Here is a 12,958-nt window from a genome sequence, read left to right as displayed (position 1 = left end):
CTTTATCATTAGGCCAAAAAAATAATATGTCTGTTTAGGGTTACCCGACAGTCCATAATTTTTTATCCCTGAACCTAATTTTTTTCTCCATTTTTCTATGGGAAAAAAAATGAAAAGTCAGGATTTTGATCTTTGACTCTGGTTCCGGCCATTATTTTAGAGTGAAAGACACTTAAACAAATTTAAAAAATTCTTCCAACCTACCGACCCTACTTTTTTCCCCAATGTAACCCTAATAAACATTTTTTTTTCTTTTTGCCTTAGGTTTTTTCTCCCCTAATATATATATAATGATGTAAGGCAAAAAAACCCCTAATAAGATAGGCAAGTTTAGCAGACTAGAGCCATTATTGTGTTAAATTGGATATATCAAGTTAGTGCAAATGAATGAGTTTGACCCAATATCAACAGACTGTTTGATACAAATATTGGTAATTTTTTCAACAACTTACTATAATATAATCAAAAGTATCAGGGAACTTATTACTCTGCTAAAACTGCATATATGTATTATACAAGGACGTAGATGATGTAGACTCATACAAATCCCTGATATTAGACTTTTTTTTCATTTAGCACATATTGGGCAAAAATTTAAAAAAAAACTGGTATTATTTAGGCAGGTTTAGCGGACAAGGAACATCATTGACTGCACCTCTACCATGCGGAAATAGAATGCTTCTGATGCAATTGGGAGAGGCTGGTAAGATAAAATTACATTGTAAAGGCATGCGGTAAAAAATGTAGATCAGTGTGATATAATTTGACCTACTTGTTGATTAGTTACATAAATGTGAAACTTCAAATATCTGTATCTGTATAAATAATGTAACATAATTGTTTTTGAGATATCAAAACTTTAAAGAATTATTTAAATTATGAAAAAAATACAATTAAGTTTATAAGTTATTATGTTTTAGCATAAACATAAAACATATCGTAGGATATGTAGTGTAACGGTAACCCTTTGGGAGCCCCTCTATTTTTCCTATCGGGAGACTTCATTGTATGGAAAGGTGTCATCGGCTGACTGTACAAGTAAAGCCATTAACATCAATATATTGTCCCAGTTCGAATAACTATTTCATGCTGGAAATATGTGTATTATGTTTACAATTTTACACATGTACTTATATTTATGTGGCGATAATGATAATATTTATTTTGACAAAAGCCATACTCCCCTCTAAATTACATCCGGGGATTTTCCACTTTCTTAGACGCCATTTCCTGTGAGTATTTCTAGAAACATAATGGGAAGGAAAAAGAAGAAGCAACTGAAGCCCTGGTGTTGGTATCCTTTTATAATGATGTAAACATTGAGATAAACATTTCAGATATTTGGGTAAAATCTCAATTCGAAACGAACTGTAGTTTGTACCCAGTTTTAGAAAAAATTCTAGGCACGCCACCGGGTTCATGGGTTTACAGTCGCCGTTATCAAATCATAACCATAACGTTATATACCCACAGTTGTCCTATCATACAGAAGGGTCACAGTAAATGTATTGCCGTAAACACATTTAAAATAACTAAATACATGTATCCGGATCCGTTATAAACAGAGAAATAAATTTTAAAATCTCTATCGTAGGGCTTCATGGTTTAATATTAAGGGCTAGGAACCGTTACCCATTTGAGTAACAGTTACCTGTTTGCAGTAATCAATAAGTTACCCAATTGAGTAATTATATGAAAAACGCATAATGTTGTTTTAAAAATTATTATCAAAAAAGGGCGTCATAATTTTTAGAATGCCTTCTTACAACCAAGGACGTATATGAGAAGGATAAGTCACACTGGGTTTTGGGGAAGTACAAGGCAGGAGCTTTTGTGTTTGTGCACTGACCGTGACGTTGGGCGACGACTGATTTTCTTTGATATCTGCCAGCGGCGCCTTTGATGTAACTTGCGGGTGCAAGGGTTACCGTCTTACTTTCTGAAGCGGCCGTTGAAGGCCCAGGGTACTCATATTTGGCCTGTAGGTTGTTGGGATGAAGGGCTACCAAGTTTGTTAAAATGAATGACCTTGACCTTCATTCAAGGTCACAGGGGTCAAAAAGGCTAAAATCTTTAAACGACTTCTTCTCAAGAACCAGAAGGCCCAGGGTACTGATATTTGGCCTGTAGGTTGCTGGGATGGAGGGCTACCAAGTTTGTTAAAATGAATGACCTTGACCTTCATTCAAGGTCACATTGGTCAAAAAGGCTAGAATCTTTAAACAACTTCTCAAGAACCAAAAGGCCCAGGGTACTGATATTTGGCATGTAGGATGCTGAGATGAAGGGCTACCAAGTTTGTTCAAATAAATGACCTTGACCTTCATTCAAGGTCACAGGGGTCAAATAGGCTAAAACCCTTTAAACAACTTCTTGTGAATAACTAAGAGGCCTAGAGACCTGATATTAGGCCTGTGGCATGCTGGGATGAAGGGCTACCAAGTTTGTTCCAATGAATGACCTTGATCTTCATTCAAGGTCATGGGGGTCAAATAGGCTAAAATCTTTAAACAACTTCTTCTCAAGAACCAGAAGACCCAGGGTACTGATATTGGGCATGTAGCATGCTGGGATGAAGGGCTACCAAGTTTGTTCAAATGAAGGACCTTGACCTTCATTCAAGGTCACAGGGGTTAAATAGGCTAAAATCTTTAAATGACTATGTTGTATTGTACTAATAGTCAGATGACCGTTAAGGCCCATGGGCCTCTTGTTATTTGTTTACCACATGTCTAAATTATGTTTTTAAGCACTTTTGAATGGCTCACATCTCCGACATGGCCGCCATGATGCTTCTTGTTACAAAGTCTCGCGCTCCAAATATATGGCAATTAGTACCATATATGGAATGACCTAAAAATTTCTACTACGAAAGAAATATAATGTCACAGAGTTTTTAACATGAATTTTTTATATTCTTTGTCGCTAAATTCTAAATAATACTTTCATTTGTTCAGTTTCACCATGTTTATTCTTAATTTGTTAGCTTTTTTTAAAACTTTAAAACATATTTTACCTGTTGAATGTTTCATTTCATCACTGTTTCGGGTAAATCAAATATGGTGGCATATTTGAACAGAATTATATGTGTGTTGTGTTTGCTTTGGATTTTACCACTAATAGTTGATGAAAAATTATGATTGAAAGGTTTGTGAATTGAATATTGATCATAGTTGTCAGAACAATACAGTTACATATGGATATTACCCGAAAAATGTTATTTTTATCAGCCTCAAAGTGCCTAATGTGGATCACATCGGTGCTAGAAACACTATCGGCTAGGGGGTGGAATTCATACCCTGCCAGGGACGGAGTGAAGGCAGGGTATGATTATTCGGTCTAACTGTCAGCAAACATAAGTACATAACATTTTATTTGATTTATTAGGTCATCTGACCCAAAGGGTCAGGATGACCTATTGTCATCATGCACCGTCCGTCGTCGTCCGCCGTCCGCCGTCCGTAAACTTTTCATTCAAACGACTTCTTCTCAATAACCGGAAGGCCCAGGGTACTCATATTTGGCCTGTAGGTTGCTGGGATGAAGGGCTACCAAGTTTGTTCAAATGAATGACCTTGACCTTCATTCAAGGTCACAGGGGTCAAATAGGCTAAAATCTTTAAACGACTTCTTCTCAAAAACCAGAAGGCCCAGGGTTCTGATATTCAGCCTGTAGGATGCTGGGGTGAAGGGCTACCAAGTTTGTTCAAATAAATGACCTTGACCTTCATTTAAGGTCACAGGGGTCAAATAGGCTAAAATCCTTTAAACAACTTCTTGTGAATAACTAAGAGGTCTAGAGACCTGATATTAGGCCTGTGGCATGCTGGGATGAAGGGCTACCAAGTTTGTTCAAATGAATGACCTTGACCTTCATTCAAGGTCAAAGGGGTCAAAAAGGCTAAAATCTGTAAACGACTTCTTCTCAAGAACCACAAGGCCCAGGGTACTGATATTGGGCCTGTAGGATGCTGGGATGAAGGGCTACCAAGTTTGTTCAAATAAATGACCTTGACCTTCATTCAAGGTCACAGGGGTCAAATAGGCTAAAATCCTTTAAACAACTTCTTGTGAATAACTAAGAGGCCTAGAGACCTGATATTAGGCCTGTGGCATGCTGGGATGAAGGGCTACCAAGTTTGTTCAAATGAATGACCTTGACCTTCATTCAAGGTCAAAGGGGTCAAAAAGGCTAAAATCTTTAAACAACTTCTTCTCAAGAACCAGAAGGCCTAGGGTACTGATTTTGGGCCTGTAGGATGCTGGGATGAAGGGCTACCAAGTTTGTTCAAATAAATGACCTTGACCTTCATTCAAGGTCACAGGGGTCAAATAGGCTAAAATCCTTTAAACAACTTCTTGTGAATAACTAAGAGGCCTAGAGACCTGATATTAGGCCTGTGGCATGCTGGGATGAAGGGCTACCAAGTTTGTTCAAATGAATGACCTTGACCTTCATTCAAGGTCAAAGGGGTCAAATAGGCTAAAATATTTAAAAGACTTCTTCTCGAGAACCAGAAGGCCCAGGGTACTGATATTGGGCCTGTGACATGCTGGGATGAAGGGCTACCAAGTTTGTTCAAATAAATGACCTTGACCTTCATTCAGGGTCAAAGGGGTCAAAAAGGCTAAAATCTTTAAACGACTTCTTCTCAAGAACCAGAAGGCCCAGGGTACTGATATTGGGCCTGTGACTTGCTGGGATGAAGGGCTACAAAGTTTGTTCAAATGAATGACCTTGACCTTCATTCAAGGTCAAAGGGGTCAAATAGGCTAAAATCCTTTAAACAACTTCTTGTGAATAACTAAGAGGCCTAGAGACCTGATATTAGGCCTGTAGAATGCTGGGATGAAGGGCTACCAAGTTTGTTCAAATAAATGACCTTGACCTTCTTTCAAGGTCATAGGGGTCAAATAGGCTAAAATCTTTAAACGATTTCTTCTCAAGAACCAGAAGGCCTAGGGTACTGATATTGGGCCTGCAGGATGCATGGATGAAGGGCTACCAAGTCTGTTCAAATAAATGCCCTATGACCTTCATTCAAGGTCACAGGGGTCAAATAGGCTAAAATCCTTTAAACAAGTTCTTGTGAATAACTAAGAGGCCTAGAGACCTGATATTAGGCCTGTCGCATGCTGGAATGAAGGGCTACCAATTTTGTTCAAATGAATGACCTTGATCTTCATTCAAGGTCATAGGGGTCAAATAGGCTAAAATCTTTAAACGACTATGTTGTATTGTACTATTAGTCAGATGACCGTTAAGGCCCATGGGCCTCTTGTTAAAAAATTTCTCTATGCAAACAAAAAATATACCGACTTGGAATGCTATCGTTTCTATAGACCTATATGGCAAAGGTACTTTACATGTACATGTAATCCTTCAGTACACTGCACTGAAATGAACAGAACACCACTCCAGTCCATATACCCGACAGTAACAATAAAAGTTACGAATGTCCAGCTGGGGTTAGGGCTTGTTGGACTCTAATTCCAGTTCTTATGGAATGCCATAGTATGGAAATGGAACTTCATACTTGGTACGCGAGTCCATCTAGGTAAGATGATGTGTTGCATATCAAAATCAGATCACTGTGTCCTATATATTGACTTTTGACCTCAGTTTCAATACTAGTGTGGATTTTGTACCGACTAGGTCTCTTCATTATTATGAGACACTAAAGAATCTTGCTAAAAGTTGTATATGTATAATTATAAGTTCACATTAAAGTTACCAAGTATCTTTTTGCAATGACTTTGAATGTACTATAATTCTTTTAAACTCATTTGCCCCTTGAGACACATTTGAACTTAAAGATAACAGGAACAGGATAAGATTTTTCTTCAGAGGTGTATTAATCATGGTTTCAAATATTGACTTTCCTTAACAAGCCTTTTAGGTATTGCAACAGAGAATTTGACGATGAAAAGATATTAATCCAACATCAGAAAGCCAAACATTTCAAATGTCACATATGTCATAAGAAATTATACACAGGACCAGGGTTATCTATACATTGTATGCAGGTAAGTGTGCAATACATGTATGTCAAAGTATATTTGTTCTTATCCAACCTAGAATGTTCCTTTTACAGTAATTTGTGTGTGGACAGTACAGTGCAAATGCTTATTCACATTGAAATTTATTAAATACTGATAATGCATTGATAATTTCATAAATTTAAGAATTATTTAAATTTTATATTCAAGAGGAACTGTCAGTTACAGAGATATAAGTTTTGATTTAATGCCATTTATGGACAATTATAAAGTTTTTATAATTCAACCGTACCTTTCTTATATTGCTTCAGTTTATGTAATATTTAACTCTGTTTCAAATATAAAATGTCAAGATTATTGTTTTGTCTATATTCTTTTTTTCTAGGTACATAAAGACAAAATTGACAAGATACCAAATGCTTTACCAGGAAGAAATAATGTTGAAATTGAAATATATGGTATGGAAGGCATACCTGATGGAGACATAAAGGACCACGAGAAACAGAAACAAGGTATGAAATATAAATTTCAATTCTAAACTTTTACACTAACAACTCTCTAATATTAATTTCCCTAACAATTTTCTGCTATTCACAAAAGAAAATAACACACAGAGATTCTGGACAAGAATGACTGATAGATACAACAAACAGGAATAACTAATTCAAAAATTCAAAATAAGACTTAAAGAAATAACAAATACACTCAAGGCAAGAATAGATACATTGGACAATATGACATACTGTGTTCTTGTTTACATTTGTGATATTGAATGTAATTCACTGCCAATGATGATATCAAACTGTTAAAAAGGAGAGGGATGTGGAAAAAAATACATACAAAAACTAGACGGTTTGTTATTGTCACTGTGATGAATACATTCCAGCCAGCCTACAATTTCATTATTGGATGCTGATAAAGAAATGTGCTAACCTTCTACTGAGTGATGATAAGTTTTGTACAGGTAAGGTCTGACTTTGTTTTGGCTGCTTTAGATAAGACATTGTGTATTTATTTTTTCTGTAGAACCTCCCAGTAAGAGAATGAGAGAGGACGATGGAGGTGATGATGATGGTGACGAAGATGATAGTAATCAGGGAAATAATAATCAGTATAACAATTACGGTATGCCTCCCCCAATGGGGCCAGGCATGCCACCATTTGGTATGCCGCCTGGTATGCCTCCCATGCCACCAGGGCCAATGGGCCCTATGGGACCAATGGGTCCTATGGGGCCTATGGGACCCATGCCACCAATGGGTGAGTAGATAACTATTTCTGTTATTGTTAAAAGAATGTTTAGATATGTACCTGGTATGCATGAGATAGTATCAATTGGTATGTACCGTAAAAACTTGTATAATTTGCACTAGTAATGAGACATGTTAACAGATAAAAAAGAAATGAAAAGAAGCCACAAGAACCGCAATAATTTGCTATTTGTGTTTTCTGTGAAACTGAATAAGGGTGTACAAAATCATTATTAAAGTAGAAAGTTAAATTCAGTTAAAGATGCTCCACTGCTGAGAGAGAAAAACAATACTCATCATTTGAACAATCATTGGTGTTTAATCATGTATACATATGTCTAATTCACACAAAAATTAATATAAGATAATTTATTTTGCTTTTGCTGCTTGCAATCAGTACTCCATTCCATATAGGATATAGTAGCCAAGAATTTTTTCGGTATGCAATCAATTATTTTTAACATTTTCATCTTGAAGAAAAATGAGAAGCTTAAGCTTTTCAATGGTGGTAATGGTGTAAAGTAAATAACTTTTGTAACTGAAGAAAAATACTAATTTGTTGGTTCCTGTTTTTGATAGAGAGAAAAATACTTTTTGTCAGCGGTTGAACATCTTTAAGATTCTTACATAAAGAATTTGATATTTTTCAGGACCTATGGGCCCAATGGGGTAAGTTGATTTAAATTTTATTCCTGTTTCAATTCATAAATAATACAAAATAAAAAAAATGACTTTGAAATGTCTCCTACAAATGTAGAAGACAATTTAAAAGATTCTAATTTCAAAGTTAATATAATTGCATAGTTGTAATGCAAAAGATGGTTTGTTACAAGTTACAGGTAAATTGTACTTCTTCCAGAACACTGGAATATTTGAAACACATTAAGATCTGACAGGTTTTAGTGATTACAGTGGGCTTTTATTATGTAATTGTATTGTTACTATAGAATGCCCCCGGGGATGCCACCAATGCCTCCGAGGAACTTCATGCCCGGTAATGGACCACCACCACCCATGCAGCCCCCCATGTCATCATCAGCTCCATCAAAGCCTTTATTTCCCGCTGCAGCTCAGGTGAGTTAAATCTCTCTATATGAATCACTATTTAAGTATGAAAAGAAAACTGAATTCTGAAATTTGTATTTGCATAGCGTTTTGGGCAGAAACATTATAACATTAGCTGCTTACTTGTAATTGATTAAAGCTATTTAGTAAAACAATATTTATGTATGATAATGATTCAACAAAAACAATGATTAAGTATTGATACAATGATATTGTTCCACAACCAGTGAATATTCTATTCACTGGTTATAGATAACCCATACTTTCCAACCTGGAAGGAATTTGTAGTGGTTAGTATATATGAACCTGACTATGATTCATGTATGAAAAGAACTATAAAAATGTAACTTCTATAAAATCATAGTCATCTGTGGCGAACTCCTCAACTGCCCAGTCATACAAGTCATCAACGATAAGCAGTCAAGCCAAGCCAACATTCCCTGCAGCAGCAGCTTCAAATACAGCCTCTTCCTCTCCATCGAGGGCAACCATTACAGGTGCTCCACAGATAAAGAAACCAGAGTCTAGCTCAGGTTTGACCTCTAAACTCATGCACCCAGATGAGGATATCTCCCTGGTAAGTTCTCATCGTCCAATACCTGTGATGGCATATTCAACTTTGAAAGGTAGGAGTAGTGATGTATGAGTCTATTGTTAGTTATTTTACACTTTAAAATTTGCCTGTGAATTGTAACAAACCAATAAAACAACATTGACACCACATCATTTATAACTATAATAGAGGAAGCGATGTGATCATTGAATTACCATTCGAACAGAACATTCATAATTACACGGGGGATAGCTTATTACTGAATATATGTTGTTGAATATTTGTTTAAGTCAGGGTGAGACATTACTAGTTTCATAGAAAAAATGTCAAAAACTTTGTGTTTATTAAGTTGAAAGTGGATATGGAGCTATTTGATGTGTTGATCATACAATACTTTCACTTTTGTACTGATAATTGATACAGGTGCTGTAAAAATTTTGGTTTCAGTTGTTTTTTTAAAATCTGATTAAAATTGATATCCATTGATAATTTCAATGACTTTGACAGAGATCTTCACATGACGATTCATCTGTTTCTTTTTGTACCACAGGAGGAGAGGAGAGCTACACTGCCCAAATACAAACAAATGGTTGCAGGTAAGCTTGAAATGATTCTTAATAAATTTATTCATGGGGTAATCGTAATCGTGTAATTGTAATCAATTGTAGTTAATTACATTTTCTCAAGTTATCGACAGTAATCAGTAATCGAAGGCTCTTTCGAATACTTGTTATCGTAATCGTAATCGATTACAATGAAAAATTACCAGGTACTGTGTAATTATAATTACATTTAGATTACTTTTCAATAACATTATACCAATTATTGAAGTTGAATTTGGCAGCCAGTATACAAAGTTTTTAAAGTGAAAAGTTCAACTTGTCTGCTCTATTTAAACTAAAACTGAAAATACAATATTAAGATGTCACATAATATGTAACACTGACGGATGCAATTTGTAATGAAATGGTACCTGGTATTTACAATTGTACTGTGGTAAATGAAAATATATCAAGTGCAAAATGAATAAGAGAACTATAGGTTATAATTATGTGATAGCTATTATGTAAAGTTATTTATATGTTGAAGGTATGAGGACAGGAGGATCATCAGGTGGTATGGGAGGTATGAATGATAACCAATGGGGAGGATTTAGACCACAGATGCAGCAAGGAAACCACTACTGAAACTGAATATGTCACGTGACAACTCACCATGTTCCATATTGGCGATGCGGTTCAGCCTCATTTTCTATGCTATCCTTCTGGATATTGTACAGTTAAGTGAAGTCATTGTTGGGACAGAAGTGCATGATATCATCTTCACCTCCATATCTGATTTTAGTGATTTATGAGATGCTTTTCTCCTCTGAACACTATTTTGTAGATAAAGATCCCTCTGGTTGTATGGCTGGTCTTGTGTGCTAGGTAGAAGGTAAGACTAGGCCATATTGATGATGAAAAAAACTGTTAAAAATTTTAAATAAGGATGGATCCTAGAACTCTGGGGTCAACAAGGCGCTGGTAAGTGTTACAATCAGCGTGAAGATGTACGATTATTGTTTTAACTCTCAATTAAGCTTTACAATATGTGGACAATTGTTTATAAATACTGTCCATTTATTTGAAAAAGTGTAATTTTTATCAATAAAAATATAATGTCATTGTATATAACATAACAATGACTAAATTTTTTTTATTTATTTCTTTGTTTTTTCCTTTATTGTCACAAAATCAGGATTCTTCTAGGGATATATAATTACGTTTGTGATTGAACAATTCTAATTGATGGACATTGTTAAGTAATATTACTGAGTGTTATTGTTAAAGTAATACTGGATCTGTGAGACTTGTGGACATGAATGCATTGATGAAGTCAGTTGAACATGCCTTTCTCTAAAATATATACCCAGAACGGTAAAATATCTTGTTATGAATTGTATAAGCAGCTGAATCTTATTGGTCTGAATTAATAAAGAAATAGACAAAAAGTATTGAACAGCCATATAATATAGATAACAATAATACATGTAATAGTAATGAAAAGAAATAATGCAGATTATTTTTGCCTAAAAGGTCAAAGGCCTAGTTGAGCTGATTTCATTCAGTGTACCAGAAAGCAAGGCAAGTGGTATTCTATTCATACATAGTTTAAAGCACTTTTTCGGAACAGTCTATAGATTCCACCAACTCCAGCAGGCAAGTGAACAATGTCACAGTGAAAGAGTAAACCTTCACTGTTGGGCAGTGTTGCCCCCAACTTAAGTTGGCGATGTTTCTTCTTTATATCTTTTGTTAAAAGTTCTGATACGCTAGGTCTGGTTTGGACTGAATGGTGAACAAGGCAAGTTGTCACAGCAAGTATTCTTGTTGTTGGGCTTAGTTGCCCCCAACTTTCAGTTGGTGACTCTACCATGGTCAAAGATATATAAATCATACAGTAAAGAGATTGGTACGTGGAGGTCATTAGGTGCAGGGTGCAGATTGCAGATAGTTGACTGAAGGCAAGTGGTCACAGCAAATAGGATTGCTGTTGGGTCTTTGTACCCCCAACATTGTCTGTTGGTGACTAAGCATTTGATTATTGATATATAAACTGGTCACAGCGAGTCAAGCTGTTGGGCTATGGCCCCCAACGTAATGTTGGTGACTGCAGTGTTTTTATATGCTACGTTTTTGTGTGTTGATCAATGGTCACAGCAAGTTGACTTGCTGTTGGGTTTTATGCCCCCAACAATGTTGGTGACTAGATTTCATTTTTGACAATTTTGGTTTTTATTTCACTGTTGCATGGTTTCTGTAATCAGATACTGAAGATGAGTGTGCTAGATATAACTGGAATTTCTCGTATCATATAAGGTCAGTATTGAATACAATTGATAAGTTTTACATATCTGAGACAGTGTAGCAAGATTGCTGTAATTCTGCATTGATAGTTTAGTTTTTCAAGCATTAAAAGAATATCATAGCTATAGTAGAAAGATTGGAATGAAAAGTTTTAGAGATCTGCAGTGCTTTGCCGTTGTTGATTGCTGTATGACAATGTGATTATTTTCTCTGTACAGCCAAGAAGCAGACAGGCTCTAGGGTGTTTATCTGGACTGGTGAACTCTTCACCGGTAGGTACACCATAGAAACTAGCACATGATTGACGCAGTGATAACTCACAATATTTGTTGAATGTTGAATATAATTGTTAAACTTTTAACACATAGACGAAAAATACAGTAATCTCCATCTTCTGAACATAAACTTTAACTTTCATACTCCTACATATGATGGTACTGGTTTCTGTGTTACAAAGGAAAAATGTATTCTACCCTTTCACTGTTCTGTTTGGTAATGGTCTTGGAAGGTTATTTAGGGAGATATGACTTAGCCTGAAAAATTAACTGGAGTAAAGTTATTCATTTACCTGTCTACTACACTACTGAGTATCTTAACTTCATCTCAACACAGTGTGATGGGTGTGCCAATTTTGTCCAGTAGAGTAATTGGAACACTGATCCAGTCAAGATTTAGAAGGTAAGGCCTACATGAGTTTACATATAAAGTTACATGTACAAGAAATGTGATGCTTTATTGTCATAGAAGATGAAAGTGACTCACGAAAAAAGTAGTGTCGATTATGCTGGACTATTTCAATCAAGAAGTGATTGGTTTGGAAATTGTGTTACCATAAGGTAATGAGTGCGTTTGGAGGAAAAGTGACAAGAAAAATCTCTGGTGCTGTTGGAGGTTTTTATATGACTTTTATATAAGTAAATTTGTAAATCAATATTGATATAAGCATTAAATTGTCAGAGAGCAAACCAAGGTGTGAAGCAATGTGCTGATATTGTATAATTAGAGCATATCTCAAAATCACTGAACAGTTCATTAAGACCCGTGAAATAATCACCATTGTCCAACTTGTAAACTTTATGCATACTAATTATTTTAACAATATTGTAATTGAAAAGTTAAGTCAATATCTTGAATGAATTGTAGATCAAGAAATGTTTTAAAATAGTATGTATAAAAATAAATTTTTATTATGTAAAACTGGTGTATTTCTTTTTATTTTTAGCCCACCATCTGATTTTTAGCCC

General features: G+C 35.5%; 1 protein-coding gene across 2 annotated transcripts; it reads left to right on the top strand.

The window, feature by feature from the left end:
- Positions 1-1,168: 1,168 nt before the first annotated feature.
- On the top strand, positions 1,169-12,911 carry LOC138323065 (BUB3-interacting and GLEBS motif-containing protein ZNF207-like). Of its 2 annotated transcripts, XR_011208521.1 has the most exons (10): positions 1,169-1,294; positions 5,901-6,027; positions 6,386-6,512; positions 7,027-7,260; positions 7,901-7,919; positions 8,198-8,324; positions 8,680-8,892; positions 9,419-9,464; positions 9,958-11,986; positions 12,327-12,911. XR_011208521.1 is itself a non-coding variant. In XM_069267399.1 (9 exons), the coding sequence occupies exons 1-9, from the start codon at positions 1,254-1,256 to the stop codon at positions 10,053-10,055; spliced, it is 1,032 nt and encodes a 343-aa protein (XP_069123500.1). In that variant the 5' UTR covers positions 1,169-1,253; the 3' UTR covers positions 10,056-12,911. The 2 variants fall into 2 exon arrangements, 1 of the variants encoding a protein (XP_069123500.1); XM_069267399.1 differs by having other exon boundaries at positions 9,958-12,911.
- Positions 12,912-12,958: the final 47 nt, after the last annotated feature.

Source organism: Argopecten irradians, chromosome 5 (assembly GCF_041381155.1).
Source record: "Argopecten irradians isolate NY chromosome 5, Ai_NY, whole genome shotgun sequence".
In the NCBI taxonomy this organism is placed as follows: Eukaryota; Metazoa; Mollusca; class Bivalvia; order Pectinida; family Pectinidae; genus Argopecten; species Argopecten irradians.
The sequence above is the reverse complement of the archived record's forward strand: the minus strand, read 5'-3'. Positions and strand labels throughout refer to the sequence as shown.

Coding starts and splice junctions, on each gene's coding strand:
- LOC138323065 (XM_069267399.1), top strand. CDS start 1,254: ATGGGAAGGAAAAAGAAGAAGCAACTGAAGCCCTGGTGTTG. Junction 1,295..5,900: donor CAACTGAAGCCCTGGTGTTG/GTATCCTTTTAT, acceptor CAAGCCTTTTAG/GTATTGCAACAGAGAATTTG. Junction 9,465..9,957: donor ATACAAACAAATGGTTGCAG/GTAAGCTTGAAA, acceptor TATATGTTGAAG/GTATGAGGACAGGAGGATCA.